This window comes from Oreochromis aureus, linkage group 9 (assembly GCF_013358895.1).
Source record: "Oreochromis aureus strain Israel breed Guangdong linkage group 9, ZZ_aureus, whole genome shotgun sequence".
Classification (NCBI taxonomy): Eukaryota; Metazoa; Chordata; class Actinopteri; order Cichliformes; family Cichlidae; genus Oreochromis; species Oreochromis aureus.
In genome coordinates, this window is record NC_052950.1 from 40,075,098 (window position 1) to 40,091,427 (window position 16,330).

Below are 16,330 nucleotides of genomic sequence, written 5' to 3' on the forward strand. Positions count from 1 at the left end.
CAGTTTTGTTACTACTGAGTGTGAGACAGTTGGAGGAGAGCCATGATTTAACCTCAATGGAGAGAGGGGCATGGGTGGAAGGGTGAGATTGGGTTTGGAAGGAATATACAGCTGAGTGTCAGCTGTGTAACAGTGAAAGCTAATTTTTATGTGGAAGCACGTAAGTGGTGAATAACAGAGGCCCCAACACTGAACCCTGGGGAACACCGGCAGAAACAGGAAATGAACTTAAAGAGTGAGCTTTAAGTTGAATGAACTGAGAGATGTGAGGTGAAGCAGGCAGGGAGGACAGTCTTTCAAGAGGATGCTGTGGGAAATCAAAGGCTCAGCTCGAGAAGGATGAGGATGGCGAGGAAACTGCAGTCAGCTGCCATCAGGAGGCCATTGGTCATTTTTATAAGTTGTTTCCTGTGAAGTGGACGGAAACCAGACTGGAATTGTTCATAGAGAATTATTGTTGTTACTGAGACGTGTGTGAAGCTGAGAGGAGATAGCTTTCTCAAGAGTTTTAGAAACAAAGAGAAGGTCGGATATCTAAATAAATTTGTCTGTACCAGGCTTTTTGAGAATGGGAGTAACGGAGGCAGGTTTCAATAATGATGGAACAAGTCCAGTACTGAGGGAAGACTGAATAATAGTGATAATAATGGGGGGACCAATGAGGTATGACGGCCTTTAACGAGGACAGTGGGAAGAGGGTGGAGCTGACAGACAGATTGAATCATTATTGGTACATCCGATTCTCGGGGGAGAGTCAAACTTGAAGATGGTTGAATGGTAGACAAAGAGGGCAGCAGGGAGTCTGTTTCAAAGACTACTGCTCCAGCAGAGTTGTTGGTCAGTATTAGAAATGTGGGTTAGGGTGAGAGGGAAAAGAGTCTGGAGGCCTGGTTACATCCACGAGAACAGATTAAACCACATGAGTATGTCGTGGTTGTGTGTATGAATAAAGCGTGGTTGTCAGGGGTTAAAGGTCAGAGGTGTCTGCAGCCTCCTCCTGGTCATGAATTCTGTTGATGTGCTTCCAGGTGGAGCGTCACCGTGTCCTGCAGCAGAGACTGGAGCTGGAGCAGCAGAGCCTCCTGGGGGCCTCCGTGCCTCCTGCCGCAACTAAGTTGGGCCCTCAGGTGGGACCGACAGCAGGGCCGGGTCCTGCCCCCGGAGTGGACGGTCTGTCTCAGATGCCCTTTTTCAGCGCCGAGCTGCCCCAGGACTTCCTCCAGTCTCCCCAGACCTCCAGGCCTCGACCTCAGCACCAGAGCCAGGTGGAAGCGCCCTTTCCCCTGCAGGCGGGCCTCCGCCAGGGCTTCACAGCAAGGCTTCTGCTCCCTGGAGCGTCCCCTGTTCCAACAGGTGAACCCCCCATGAACGTGGCTCCTTCCAGCCTCCTGACCAGGCCGAGGCTCCCCGGCCTCACAGGACCCTCAGCCCCGGGGCAGGCACACCCAGCTGGGGTAGGAGCAGCAGGAATGCCCTCCTCCCATCCAGCAGGGCAGGGACATCTATTCGGACACGACTCCTCCTCTTCCTCCCCCTCCACCCCTCTGGCCACTTCCTTCCCCTGCTCCTCCTCTGGTGGCCCCGCCTCCCTCATCCAGCTGTATTCTGACGTCATCCCGGATGATAAACCGAATAAGAAGAGGAGTAGGAAGAAGGACGGGGAGGAAGCCACAGGAGGAGGGGGGGCCAGGACGCCACTGTCCTCGCAATCTGATGACCTCACTGCCCCTCCCACCCCTGCTGTCTCTGACACGGCGTGCTCCACACCCACCTTTGGCAGCATGGACCAATCAGAGCTGTCTTTCCCTCAGAGCTCCTCCCTCTCTGGTCTGGCCCCATCATCAGAGCTGGAGAGGCAGCTGTCCATCATCTCTGCAGCCCAGCAGAGAGCCGGGCTGGGCTCAGAGTGCCAGAGAGGGCCCCTGTCTGCAGCTCGGCTGGAGGTCAAGGTGTGGTTGTTTTCACACTTCATCCCACTTTTACTGCAGTGGTACTGTAGTAATCCTGTGATACTGTAGTAGTAGTAATAATAATAATGTATACTTTAATTTCCCCACGGGGATCAATGCTCTCTCTGTATTTGACTCCTTCACTTAGTGGGCAGCCACTAAGCAGGCGCACCGCGGAGCAGTGTTTAGGGACGGTACCTTGCTCAGGGGTACCTCAGGGTAGCCGTTAAGTGGATTCGAACCCCCGACCTTCCGATCATGGGGTGACCGCTCTACCCCTACTGAACTATCCCTGCCCTAGTAATACTGTGATAGTGGATGAACTATGGTATTGTGTGTACTGCAGCAGTACTGCATTGGTGTGTGTACTGCCGTAGCAGTCACTTTCCTGGGTCTCTCTGCAGGAGGAGCGTGAGGAGGGCAGAGCCTGTGGAGCTGGTGTGGTGAAGATGGAGGAGGGCGGGGCTGAGCCATTCTCCCCCACCTCTCCTCATCAGGGAGGCGACGCAGGGAAGGAGCTGCTCAGACACCTGCTAAGGGACAAGACCTCCCCTGCCAATACACCATTGCCCATCACTCAAGCTCCGCCCATCGCCCGACGACAGCTGTCCAGCGATGGCTGTCGATCTGAAGAGGAAGATGTGCCTGGTTCCCATGGCAACATGGTGAGGAGCTGGCCAGGGCAGACAAATGGAATGTCATGTGACCCTTTTAGTTGAAAAAGCTGATCACGTGCTCCTCCTCCAGGTGGCGACGGACGGTCCCGCCTCAGAGCTGCTGGACACCTTCGGCAGGAAGAAGACGCAACGCTGCAAGAGATCCGCCCGGCCCGACAAAGACCGAGCTCCTCCCAAGTACAAAAGGAAGAAGAAGGAGGAGGAGGAGAAGGCACTCCAATCCCGCTCCACCTCTCCCTCCTCTGACCCGGTGGTGACACACCTCAGACAGGTAGAGCCCCGCCTCCTCCTGTTTACTGAGCAGGAAGTAGATGTGTCTGAAAGTTTAAACCTCTCACCTCCATCCACAGCTGGCAGTGCTGCCCCTCATGGAGCCGGTCCTAGGGGTGGATCTCGGTCTGTTCCCCCCCTTCGGCAGCTCCTCTCTGGGCCGAGACTCCAGGCTGAGCGGATCCTTCGGCAATGCCTGCCTGGATGGAGTCACTGACTACTACTCCCAGCTCATATACAAGGTACTAGAGATGGACCGATCCGATATTACGTATCGGTATCGGTCCGATACTGACGTAAATTACTGGATCGGATATCGGAGGGAAATAAAAAATGTAATCAGATCCATTAAATATCAAAAAAGCACCTCACAAAACTTGCGACACGGCGTAACTCGGCTCATAACCGTAGCACGTCGGAGCAGTGTGCATCATGTGTTAGAGCGGCTGTGTGTATTTGTAGCCTCGCTACCAAACCAGCATTTCATCTCCGAGGAAGTTATCCCAGAGAGAAGTAAAGCAAGTGTGTAAGTTCATCTCTGAATGTTTGTAAAGCATTCCCACGTTAAGTTTAACAACCGATATATGGAGCGACTGCCTCTCTCTCTCTCTCTCTCTCTCCTTCTCTTGTTGCTACTTCAATCATGAAAGAGGAAACCAGCGGCTGAACAACAGCAGCACGTTTAAGCTTGATAAGCTGTTGTTAGAATGTATTTAATATTACTTTCTACACCAGGATCCTTTTCTACGTAGCTGACGGCTGGTAACTGTGCAGGGGCGGATCTAGCAAAGTGCAGCCAGGGCGGCCGATAGGGCATGAACAGGGAAAAGGGGGCACAAAGACATACTTTTCTTTCTTATTCTTATTTAAAATGTCGAGCTTTTAATAAATAATTATCTGAATCTTACACCCAAAGTTTTAATCTGATGTAAAATGTTTAGAAGTCCATTACTGTATATAGTAACTGTTAAGTCTAATATACCCTAGTAAGCTATAGTACTTTGTCCTTTGGGAAGGTACCATCTGTGCAGTCTGCAATTCTGTAGAAGAAAGATGTTGAATCCATTTAATTATTCTTGAAAAATAATTTATTTCTGTGGATTTTTTTTCACACTGCATCAAATTAAAGTTGATTACGTCGATTAAGCATCATGAGGTGGAGGGTGGGGGGTGGTTCCCTATTTTTCTTTTGCTGGGAGTTTGCAACCCTATTAATTAGGTTGTTTAATATTTCTGCTAAGTACTCTTTAAAATACCAGAATAGGGAGGATGGAGCAGGTTTAAGTTTATTAGATTGATCAGTGTTGCTGAACTATGAAATATTTTGGGTGCAGTGTATTTTTTACATACAGGTATAACAGAATAGTTTTAGTGTTGTTGTTTATTTAAACTTGAGTATGAACTTATACAAAAAGCAGCAAGATATTAAAAAAACAGTTTTATTGATTAAAAAACACACTATATCGGATTCATATCGGTATCGGCAGATATCCAAATTTATGATATCGGTATCGGACATAAAAAAGTGGTATCGTGCCATCTCTACAAGGTACCACTGCACGGGTACTGCAGTAATACTTCAGTAATGGTGTAGTACTGCTGTTTGAGTTTGCTCACATCACTTCCTGTCTGCTCTTCCAGCAGAACAACCTCAGTAACCCCCCCACGCCTCCGGCCTCCCTGCCCCCGACGCCGCCTCCTGTTGCCAGGCAGAAACTGGTGAACGGCTTCGCCACGACGGAGGAGCTGACCAGGAAGGAGCTTGGCGAGCAGGACGGTGAGAGAGGCTTATTTCACGCACTGCTTTGTCTGACAGGCACAGGTTAGCCTGTGCAGACGTGACAGTGTGGCTGTAAGTATGTGGACACCTGACAGCTGCACGAGAGCAACAGCTGATCTGTTCCTCCTGTTTGTACCTCAGTGAAAGGTGTGTCGGTTCTGAAGCTGAAAGGGGAGGAGCTTCTCAGTTTAAACCATCCCTCCAAAACAGTAGATGTGCCTGCCTCCCTCCCAACCCCACCCCACAACAACCAGGAGGAGCTCAGGTAAGCCCCGCCCCTCAGAGGTGTGCCAAATGCCTCGTTGTCATCTTGAGTCGCGCTGACTCTTTTTCGTGATTTCTCATCCTCAGGGTCCAGGACTCGTCAGAGCGAGATGAACCTGACAGCTACGTTCCATCGTCGTCCCCGGAGAGCGTGGCGGACATAGAGGTCAGCCGGTACCCCGACCTGTCCTTCATCAAGCTGGAGCCTCCCTCACCCTGCCCGTCGCCTACACTACCCATGATCCCCTGTGCTTGGGGGAAAGGTGAGTCAGCCACAGCATGACTGGAAGATGTCTCCTGACTGTTCCGACTGATGCTCACCTGTTGCTCACCTGTGTGTAGGCTCTGCAGTCAAACAGGAAGTGAAGACGGAGATAAACCATCAGGGACTTCCTTCCTGCTCGAACACAGACCTGGTTACCATAGCAATAACCCTGAACCCCACTGCAGCCCAGGTAAACATTTCTTTCTATTAATGTTGATGTATCAGTAGCCCCTCCCCCTGGTCATCATCGCTGTGACCCTGTGTTTCCAGAACGTTCCAGGAGTGATGGCGGCGGTGGCGGAGCTGCTGCAGGTTCCCGTCCCTGTGAACTACCAGCTGAGCCGAGCATCCGGTCCCGAGCAGAGCTCTCTGGCCCTGCTGGCGAGCGTGCAGGTGCCGCTGACGCAGGTGAGAATGCTGCACCCCACGGCATTGTTTCATCACTGTCTGTGCTGAGAGTCTCCAGGTGACTGACAGCTGTTTGATGTGTTTACAGGGTTCAACCACCACAAAACAGAGAGCTGCCGCCACAGGAAACACAGGTCTGCACACACACTCACACACACTCACGCACCCACGCACCTGTGCGTCTGTTCATATCTGTGTGTCTGCAGGTGTCAGAATGGACTTCAGCCAGCAGGGCGGCGCTGCCACCACCAGGCCTCAGTGCTGCAGCTACTGCAAGGTGTTGCTGGGAAACGGAGTCCGCATTGTCAGGGAGCTCAAACAGGTTAGACGCCTCAGAGGAGACGGTCAGAGTGACCTGACAGTGGACAGGAAGTCACCCTCTGTGTGTGTGTTACAGGAGGGTCAGTCCGGACCCGGCTCCAGCCTGCTCTTCTGCAGCCCCAACTGCTCCACCCTCTACACCAGCGACCTCCAGACCAGGTCTGCAGGCACCAAGGTGAGGCCCCGCCCACACTGCAGGAGTCACAGCCTTCATTTGGCTGATGTGTTTGGCGCTGAGATTAGGCACAGACGATGGTTTAGATACAATTATAGTGGTAGTTGTTACGATTGGCTGCTGTGGGGGGTGGGGGCGTGTTTTCTTGTTTTCTTCTTCTTTGGTTGTTCCCCTGGTACAGTTTAGTCTGGGGTCAGGAGTTCAGGTAGATTTCCCACAATGCACCGCTGTGACTCTGTGCCTCTGTCAGTCTGCAGTCCCTGTCCTGCTCTCGGGCTCCGAGTGCCCCCCTTCCACCAGGGTGCAGCACCAGTACACCAACAACATGTCCTCCATTGCCGTCCACTCCCTCCCCCGTGCTCCCTCCTCACCTCCCCCGACATCCTCCTCCTCCCCACCTCTCTTCTTCCCATCTGCCTCTGCCATTACCATGGAGACCAGGCCTCGCATGGACAGCCTCAAGGTGGGTGTGGTTACCTGTGAACTAACATTGTACTGAGTCGGGTCATTGATTTGAAGACTGACTATTTGACCGGCTTACAGGTGAAGGTAAAGTTGAAGCCCCGCCCCCGGGCGGTCCCAGGTGGGGAGGACTCACTGTCATCGCGCCACGGAAAGAGGATGAAGAGTTCCCGCTGGCGACGCTGGAGTGTTAACATCACACTGAGCAGGTATGTTAGGGACCTCATTTGAACCTCACCTACTGGTGTTCAGCGCCTGTGGGGGCCACTGTGTTTGAGGATAACGGCATGTGCGAGTGCACGTGGCACCACGCCGCCGTCAGCCATGGGCAGGGCTCTAGAGTGTGAATTTTTCAATGGTGCGACTAAAAAAAATATTTGGTCGCACCTGTGTGACCAACTGTTCGGGTAACCAAAAAAAAAAAAAAAAAAAATCTCTGCAACTCTCCGTCTGGTCAACAACAGACACACATTATGCCCCTATCGTGGACTAAACCAATCAGAAATAGTCAGGGGCGGGACCTCTCTGGCCGTGGTCCAGTTGAAAGTGCAGTTGGAAGAGGGAGGTGAGTAGCTTGAATAAGGCGATATCGATTCATTAAATCCTGAATTGACTTTTAAATATAAATGTGTTTTGCCAGAAACGCCAGATTCTCAGATTAAAGCTCACAAAACTATTTCAACAACCACCAAACAGTAAATGAGAGCAGGTACACGGATTCCACACAAAGACGTAAACACAGACCCGACGCATCAGAATCAGCTTTGTCTTTCTCGGCTTTCTCACCCCACGGCCCGAACACGGACACGCTGATGGAGCTCAGTGATTCTGATGCGTCGGGTCCGCGCTGTGTTTACGTCTTTTTGTGCTGATTCTGAGCTGCAGGTTTTGTCTCTCCAACCAAAATTCGCCGAGCCAGCAGCAAAAGAAGCAGCAAACTACGCTTCACATGTGATCAATATCGTCATGAATTCCCTCTGACTTTTGCTGTTTTGCTTCCACCACGATAAAATCACACTTCATGCACAGCTCTCTCTCTCTCTCTCTCTCTCTCTCTCTCTCTCTCTGTACTTCAAGAACAGTTTCCCGTCTCAAATCTCTGTTTTCTGCATTATTCATTGGCTTATTACCCACCAGTCTACCGTTGTTTACAGCGCTGTGGGCCGCTGTCTTTTTCTTTTCTTTTTCTTTTTTTCACGTAAATGACCTCGGACAAGAAAGCCTAATTTCTGCTGTTCAATACTGAAGAAATTTAAACTTCTTAAAATTATGCAAAATTGCAGAATATTGCAGAATATTTTTAAGGTTATCTGCTATAAAAATCCAGACCAGGAAAATCTCCTTCATGTTTTTCTGTGTTTTATTCTCAGTTACTTTGACACAAAGGCATCTGCTGTGATGTTCACAATTCTGATGAAGTCTCACATGTATCAGTGCTGATAAATGATCAGAATTATAATATTTCTGACTGTCTGAGCCTAAATTGAATCAAATCAGGACTTTGAGAACCTGAATCAAATGGATTATAGAAATCAGTGATGATGCCCAGCCCTAGTGAGCAGCCTAGGCCCCACAGAAGTGGATGTAGCTGTGGGTAATAAGAAAAGATGAAAAGAACTATTGACAATTTTTGTGTTAAGTTAAGGCCTGATCCGTCTGAAATTCATAGCCAGCTCTGACACGGTGCCATCAATCTTTGCATGCTGAAAAAACAGCAGTGTATCCAGAAAACACACTTTCTGCTGCAATAAATGCACTGCCCAAGTGTCCCCTCTCCCCACTGCCTTTCAGCAGCAGGCAGCAGCAAACAGGTCGTCAGAGGAGCCGAGACGATGATTAAGTTTAACATTTTCTACAATATTGACAAAGCACTTTAAGCACAAGATTGTTAGTTAATAATTTAGAAATGAATATTGTCTGTATGGACTGCAATTCCCCCCCCCCAAAAAAAGTGCACATGTAAAACTGCGGTGAAAAATTTGAGTGCGCCTAACTTGGCAAAAAGTTAGTCTAGAGCCCTGCACGGGTCATCAGACCTAGACGTTGTGTGATCAGTAATCTTTGTGTCTTTTTCACGCAGGGGTACTTGCATCTCTAATGAGGCGGTTGCCTTGCCAACAGAGGAGGAAGTGGATGAGCTGTTGAAGAACCTGGGGGCGTGTCTTCGTCCAGACACGTTACCCAGAGACCAGCGGAGGTGCTGCTTCTGTCACCAGCAGGGCGATGGCCAGACAGACGGACCAGCCAGGCTCCTGAACCTGGACCTGGATCTGTGGGTGAGTGCGCCGGTCTCTGCTCTGTGAGTCTCCGGAGGCGGCGCGGAGCGGCCCATTCACCTGTCGTCCATGTGGTTGTGTTCCAGGTGCACCTTAACTGCGCCCTGTGGTCCAGCGAGGTGTACGAGACTCAGGCGGGCGCGCTCATCAACGTGGAGCTGGCTTTGAGGCGAGGACTGACTGTACGCTGTGCTCACTGCCAGCAGACCGGCGCCACGAGCGGCTGCAACCGCCTCCGCTGCACCAACACCTACCACTTCACCTGTGCCCTGCAGGCCCAGTGCACCTTCTTCAAGGTAAGTGCGAGGCCAAGTTACACCTGAGGTCACGCCCACCGTGCACTCCTCCTCACCCTGCTCCTCCTCTGTCCTGCAGGATAAAACCATGCTCTGCCACCTCCATAAACCCAGGATGGTTCCTCTCAGCGGGGACAGGTCCTGTGGCGGCTCACCCTCCTCCACTCCTGGCTCCGCCCCTGACCCGGCGGCTGTGGCGGCCTCTGACCCGTACGACTCAGAGCTGCGGTGCTTCGCGGTGTTTCGCCGAGTGTTCGTGCAGCGGGACGAGGCGCGCCAGATCGCAGCCGTGGTGCAGCGCGGCGAGAGGCAGCACACCTTCAGGGTCGGCAACCTGCTGTTCCGCGCCGTCGGCAGGCTCCTCCCACAGCAGATGAGAACCTTCCACAACGAGACGGCCATCTTCCCTGTCGGTTACCATGCCAACCGTATCTACTGGAGCATGCGCCACAGCAACAGGTAAGAGCAGCAGCGTGCAGATTATCAATCAGAATCAGTGTGCGGTAGCCACGCCCACCGCTGTGCTACGTCACACTGCCCACTTTTCTTTGGTGGAAGACAAACTTTATATCTGCAGGAAAATGTTTATGTTAGGAGCTTTTACTGTGAAAGGTTGTAACAGGAAGAAGGCCGTCTGAAACGGGGTAGTGATGGAGGCGTCGGATTATGAACCGCAGTATGAGAGGGTGTTTAGCTCCCTCTGCAGTGATTGGTCTGATCACAGGTAGACATCAGCAGTGATTCTGATGGCTCTCTGCTCGTGCTCCACAGACGCTGTAAGTACATGTGCTACATCGAGGAGGAGGAGGGGCAGCCGCTGTTCAAGGTAAAGGTGGTGGAGAAAGGACACGATGACCTCATTCTGACCGGACCCACACCCAAAGGTAACCATCAACTGTGTGTCTGCACCGACTGTCATCAGCAGCACTGCTGCTCCTCAGGAACACGGCGATGAACCAAACTCTGTGTGTGTGTGTGTGTGTGTGTGTGTGTGTGTGTGCGTGTGTGTGTGTGTGTGCGCGCGCGCGCCCAGCTGTGTGGGATCAGATCCTGGATCCCGTCTCCCAGATGAGGACCTCCAGTGGGACTCTGAAGCTGTTCCCAGTTTACCTGAAAGGAGAAGATCTGTTTGGTCTGACCACGTCTGCGGTGACCCGGATCATCGAGTCTGTACGTCCAGAGCACACCCACACACCCCTTCAAACAGGAACCCAGACTCACCTGCTCTCTGTGTGTGTTTCAGTTACCTGGCGTGGAGGCCTGTGAGCGTTACACCTTTCGTTACGGCAGGAACCCCCTCATGGAGTGGCCTCTGGCCTTTAACCCGTCAGGCTCCGCCCGCTCCGAACCCAAAGCCTGTCAGGCCAAAAGGTATGTGCTCTGAAGCGATGATGTCACTTCCTGTCCAGCTGCTGATGGAAGTGGCGGGCGGTTTGGGCAAAGTGCACCTGCTCTGCGTTGTGTTGTGACATCATCAGTGTGGCTGGGACAGAGATCTGCTCAGGCCTGACGCCCTCCTCTCCCCCCCTCAGACCCTACCTGCTGACCAGCATCGCTCCCAGGTGTCAGGGCTCGGTGGGCTCCATCGTGGGCCTCGTCCCCGGCGTCATCTCTCTGTCTCCGGGCGAGTCCGTGGCCGGCGCTCACCAGGGACGCCACTCCAAGTCCTCGCAGTACCGCCGCATGAAGGCTGAGTGGAAGAGCAACGTGTACCTGGCACGCTCCCGCATCCAGGTGGGTCACCTGCAGCACAGCCCAAACACCTGACCGCCAACGCAGGACAGGAAGCTGACTTTGTGTGTGTGTGTGTGTGTGTGTGTGTTTGCAGGGTCTCGGTCTGTACGCTGCCAGAGACATCGAGAAGTGCACCATGGTCATCGAGTACATCGGCACCATCATCAGGAGTGAAGTAGCCAATCGCAAGGAGAGGCTGTACGAGTCACAGGTAACACACACACACACACACACACACACACACAGGTCTGCGAGTTCTGACGTTCAGATCCGAGTCATGTCGACTGAAAGCTGTCGTCTGATTTGTTCACTTATCACACAAACATAAACAGTCAGTGACATCAGTGTGAAAGGGGTGGGGCCTGCACGTCCCGCGTCCTCAGAGGGTCGTGGCTCTCATTCGTGTTCTGTGTCTGTGTGCAGAATCGCGGCGTGTACATGTTCCGGATCGATAACGACTACGTGATCGACGCCACCATCACCGGAGGACCCGCCAGGTGAGTCCAGCTCAGACCGGTTCAGTGCTGATCTCAGACCTGCACACACCTGACCCGGTGAGCCCTTCCTGTGCAGACGCTCAGGTGAGCGCCCTCTGCTGTTTCAGCAAGGTGGTGATCAAACAGTCCTGATGGTCAGATGTAGTAAGAGGCCATCTTAAAGAAGTGTGTGTGTCCACCTGGGGTCTCTGCCCAGTTGGACACCTCACCTGCGACGCATCAGGTGTTTAAAGATGTGGGGGAGCAGCAGCTCAGTTTGAGCTCCTCACCTGTCAGTGAGCGCTCAGACACTCCTCAGAGGAAACTTTCCTTTCAGCTCGTGCTCACAGGTGCGACCTTTCCACAGCCCCGCCCTCACTCTGAGCACTCATCGGCTGTGTCCCAATTCAGGGACGCTTCACGCTTGAAGTACGCGCGCTACGCGTACTACGTACGGTGCGTACTATAAGTACGAGAAGTGTGGAAGTGAGAGGCTTGTGAAATGGGACGGTCTAGCCTTCGTCGTGCTGCTCAGGTTGCCTAGCAACCATGATACTAACTGCGAGAAACGTTACATACAGCTTTGTGTGACAGAAATGAAGGAGAAAAAATGTTTTGTTGTTCATTCATTTTTGTCATGACATCACTTTGATTAGTTGAGACCACAGGACTGTAAAACATGATTGTTGGGCTTCATTTCTGTACTGAACAGTCATTTAAGATTAGTTAGTAAATAACAATTAGCTAATGTTGTTCATGAGACTAAAATCATTATTATGAGATATCTATATATATGTGTGTGTGTGAATGTGAATGTGTATATATATATATATATATATATATATAACAGCAGTGAGCTTGAACTCTGGGTCAAAGATGCAAGTAGCAGTTATTTATATTTCCTATCACCTTAAATCTTCACTCAAAGACAAGTATCTCTGACAGTGTATATACAGATGTATTATATATAAGAGACAAATATTGTTCGTTTAATATGTTGGCATTATTACATTTGGCTCAATGCTTATATATATGTGTAAAAAGAAAATGTACGAGCTGTGATACCTGTTTCTGATAGAATGAAGACCAGACTGATATATGAAATATTCCTTTATCGGGTGAGAAAATCAGACCATGTCATAACTACTTTAAGTCATACAGAATAGATATCAGAGCCTTAAACAGGCTGACTTCTGCTAAATGGGTCAAACTGGGCAGAAAGTATACAAACACATAACATCCTTATAGAATATGATGTAACACTATAGATCAACTTACCTCAGAATATATAAAGCATATAAACAATTACAGCAATATGATGCAACAAACACAGCAGTGCTACTAATCCAAATACAAACCGGATTCCAAAAAAGTTGGGACACTAAACAAATTGTGAATAAAAACTGAATGCAATGATGTGGAGATGGCAAATGTCAATATTTTATTCAGAATAGAACGTAAATCACGGAACAAAAGTTGAAACTGAGAAAATTTATCATCTTAAGGGAAAAATATCGTGATTCAAAATGTCAGGGTGTCAACAAATCCCAAAAAAGTTGGGACAAGGCCATTGTCACCACTGTGTGGCATCTCCCCTTCTTACAACACTCAACAGACGTCTGGGGACCGAGGAGACCAGTTTCTCAAGTTTAGAAATAGGAATGCTCTCCCATTCGTGTCCAATACAGGCCTCTAACTGTTCAATCGTCTTGGGCCTTCTTTGTCGCACCTTCCTCTTTATGATGCGCCAAATGTTCTCTATAGGTGAAAGATCTGGACTGCAGACTGGCCATTTCAGTACCCGGATCCTTCTCCTACGCAGCCATGATGTTGTGATTGATGCAGAATGTGGTCTGGCATTATCTTGTTGAAAAATGCAGGGTCTTCCCTGAAAGAGATGACGTCTGGATGGGAGCATATGTTGTTCTAGAACCTGAATATATTTTTCTGCATTGATGGTGCCTTTCCAGACATGCAAGCTGCCCATGCCACACGCACTCATGCAACCCCATACCATCAGAGACGCAGGCTTCTGAACTGAGCGTTGATAACAACTTGGGTTGTCCTTGTCCTCTTTGGTCCGGATGACATGGCGTCCCACATTTCCGAAAAGAACTTCGAATCGTGACTCGTCTGACCACAGAACAGTCTTCCATTTTGCCACACTCCATTTTACATGATCCCTGGCCCAGTGAAAACGCCTGAGCTTGTGGATCTTGCTTAGAAATGGCTTCTTCTTTGCACTGTAGAGTTTCAGCTGGCAACGGCGGATGGCACGGTGGATTGTGTTCACTGACAATGGTTTCTGGAAGTATTCCTGAGCCCATTCTGTGATTTCCTTTACAGTAGCATTCCTGTTTGTGGTGCAGTGTCGTTTAAGGGCCCGGAGATCACGGCATCCAGTATGGGTTTACGCCCTTGACCCTTACGCACAGAGATTGTTCCAGATTCTCTGAATCTTTGGATGATTTTATGCACAGTTGATGATGATAACTGCAAAGTCTTTGCAATTTTTCGCTGGGTAACACCTTTCTGATATTGCTCCACTATCTTTCTGCGCAACATTGTGGGAATTGGTGATCCTCTACCCATCTTGGCTTCTGAGAGACACTGCCACTCTGAGAAGATCTTTTTATACCCAGTCATGTTGCCAGTTAACCTAATTAGTGTTAATGGGTCTTCCAGCTCTTCGTTATGCTCAAATTTACTTTTTCCAGCCTCTTATTGCTACTTGTCCCAACTTTTTTGGGATTTGTTGACACCGTGAAATTTTGAATCAACATATTTTTCCTTTAAACTGATACATTTTCTCGGATTAAACTTTTGATCTGTCACCTACGTTCTATTCTGAATGGAATATTGACATTTGCCATCTCCACATCATTGCATTCAGTTTTTATTCACAATTTGTTTAGTGTCCCAACTTTTTTGGAATCCGGCTTGTACTCAAAGCTTCATAGAACTGAAACAAACATTTATTTTTAGCTCCATTCTGCTGCTGATACATACTTTAGGTTTCTGAATATTAAACTTGTTGCTGCCTTTCATAGTGTGTAACTTGAAGGCCCTGAGTACTTTCTCCCAACTTTGCCGACATGTGGCCAACAGTAATGTTTTAATGTTCTTCGTTATTAAACATTCGCACATAAATAAGTGACATCATATTCAGTACTTACTTTTGACAGTTCACTCTTCGGTTGCTCCCTTCTGCCGTATTTTGCGGCAAAATTATCCACACCCACCGCCACGCTATGAATTGTGGGATATATGGGACCACGAAGCGTGCACCGGACCACGCTTGATATTTGGGGAAATCGACAGCGCATTTGGAGTATGCATTCGAAGTACACTTCGAATTGGGACAGCCGTCGTCGCGTGGCGGTGACGTAATCCCACTTAAAATGCGTACTTCAAGCGTGCAGACCCTGAGTTGGGAAAACGCACCTGAAAGTCTCCTCGCTCCAGGACACAAACCACTGAGGCGTGACGTGATGACATCACTGCTCAGCTCCAGTGTTTTTACTCCCCCTCTGAATTTAACTGATTCATATTTGCAGTGGAAATCACCTGATATAATTATCCAAACCAGCCGAGTTCTGATCAACTCTGAGAGTTCAAAGTGAAAACCTGATGAAAGATCCCAGCAGGGGGCAGGAAGTTTTAATAGTGTGTTGATTGGTCTGTTGACCTGTGAATGACCCACCTCGGTCTGTGATTGGCAGGTACATCAACCACTCATGTGCTCCCAACTGCATCACTGAGGTGGTGACTGTGGAGAAGGAGAACAAGATCATCATCAGCTCCTGCAGACGCATCCAGAGAGGAGAAGAGGTAAGGCCCGCCCTCCATCAGTCAGCACCTCAGAGCGTGTGGTTACTGATTATTGCCCCTCCCCCTCCAGCTGTGCTACGACTACAAGTTTGACCTGGAGGACGATCAGCATAAGATCCCGTGTCACTGCGGAGCCGTCAACTGCCGCAAATGGATGAACTGAGCACACGAGAACGCACACACACACATACACACACACACACACACACACACACAGGCAGCTCGCTCTCTGTTAGTCGCCTCCCCTGTGGGCGGAGCTTAACTTCATATCAACACAGTGATAATAATGAAAGTTGATTGCTTTAATCACAGAGGTAATGATAATAATATTGATGATGGGGATAACAGGTCAGGGTGGGGGTTATATATGCGTGTGGGTGGGGTCAGAAGCTTGTGTCTGAGGGCGTGGCTGTGTCAGAGAGTGGGCGGGGCTTAAAGAGGCTGGTCCTCTGTGTATATTGTGTGTAAAAATGAGCACAGATGTAAATGTGAGATCAGAGAATGTGTCGTCTTTAACTTGCACTAAAACACAAAAACAACAAAAATACAGACTTTATTCCCCGGCCCCGCTCACCCCACTCCGGCCCCGCCCACTTCCATTTGTTAATTTCCTGTAAAATAAGAGTTTTTTTGTATTTATTACTCAATGAAGCTATTTTCTAAACGTGCGGTGCGTTCGAGGTCCGGCATTGTGTAAATACGTGTACCATAGATGAGAGAATCGCACACAGAGTTTAAGAAGCCCTCCACCATCCTCGCCGCCGCCGATCAGCTGCAGCGTTTCAAGTACAATTTGTGTTGCCCACCCGGTGCCACGTCCCTATTGGACGGACTGTGAAGCGAGTCGGGCAGGCGTCACCGCAGCCTTCAGGCGCAGAGTCCCCCTGCCGTGTACATAGGAGACTTTGCTGAAGTGTACAGAGACGTCAACAAAGCCTTTTTTATTATTACTGGACGTAACCGTGACGATGAAGATGTTTGTTTTTGGGAAATATGGTGACTCTGATTTAGAATCATTTACAGAAAATAAAATATTTTACATGTTGCTCTCGCCTCATTCTATTCTATTCTATTCTGTGTGCATAGCAACAGTCACTTGGCGTGACGTTCTCAGTGTTTCAGTGTAGTGCTGTGTGAGCTGTCGTT

At 49.7% G+C, this 16,330-nt stretch overlaps 1 protein-coding gene across 8 annotated transcripts in view; it reads left to right on the forward strand.

Annotated features, from left to right (window-relative positions):
- The window catches only part of kmt2ca (lysine (K)-specific methyltransferase 2Ca), a 56,238-nt gene extending 40,008 nt beyond the window's left edge, over positions 1-16,230 (forward strand). For 7 of the 8 annotated variants that reach the window (XM_039617198.1, XM_039617201.1, XM_039617202.1 and 4 more), the window contains 25 exons: positions 1,029-1,949; positions 2,354-2,614; positions 2,697-2,897; positions 2,977-3,138; positions 4,538-4,673; positions 4,818-4,941; positions 5,028-5,203; positions 5,283-5,395; positions 5,476-5,613; positions 5,702-5,747; positions 5,820-5,935; positions 6,011-6,109; positions 6,360-6,572; positions 6,653-6,780; positions 8,652-8,847; positions 8,934-9,143; positions 9,223-9,602; positions 9,915-10,027; positions 10,177-10,313; positions 10,387-10,514; positions 10,676-10,877; positions 10,972-11,088; positions 11,301-11,374; positions 15,076-15,184; positions 15,255-16,230. In XM_039617198.1, the coding sequence (XP_039473132.1) occupies positions 1,029-1,949; positions 2,354-2,614; positions 2,697-2,897; positions 2,977-3,138; positions 4,538-4,673; positions 4,818-4,941; positions 5,028-5,203; positions 5,283-5,395; positions 5,476-5,613; positions 5,702-5,747; positions 5,820-5,935; positions 6,011-6,109; positions 6,360-6,572; positions 6,653-6,780; positions 8,652-8,847; positions 8,934-9,143; positions 9,223-9,602; positions 9,915-10,027; positions 10,177-10,313; positions 10,387-10,514; positions 10,676-10,877; positions 10,972-11,088; positions 11,301-11,374; positions 15,076-15,184; positions 15,255-15,347 (4,593 nt within the window). In that variant the 3' untranslated portion in view covers positions 15,348-16,230. The remainder of the gene's footprint in view (positions 1-1,028; positions 1,950-2,353; positions 2,615-2,696; positions 2,898-2,976; positions 3,139-4,537; positions 4,674-4,817; positions 4,942-5,027; positions 5,204-5,282; positions 5,396-5,475; positions 5,614-5,701; positions 5,748-5,819; positions 5,936-6,010; positions 6,110-6,359; positions 6,573-6,652; positions 6,781-8,651; positions 8,848-8,933; positions 9,144-9,222; positions 9,603-9,914; positions 10,028-10,176; positions 10,314-10,386; positions 10,515-10,675; positions 10,878-10,971; positions 11,089-11,300; positions 11,375-15,075; positions 15,185-15,254) is intronic. The other variant, XM_039617200.1, reaches the window with a different exon arrangement.
- The last annotated feature ends 100 nt before the right edge of the window (positions 16,231-16,330 follow it).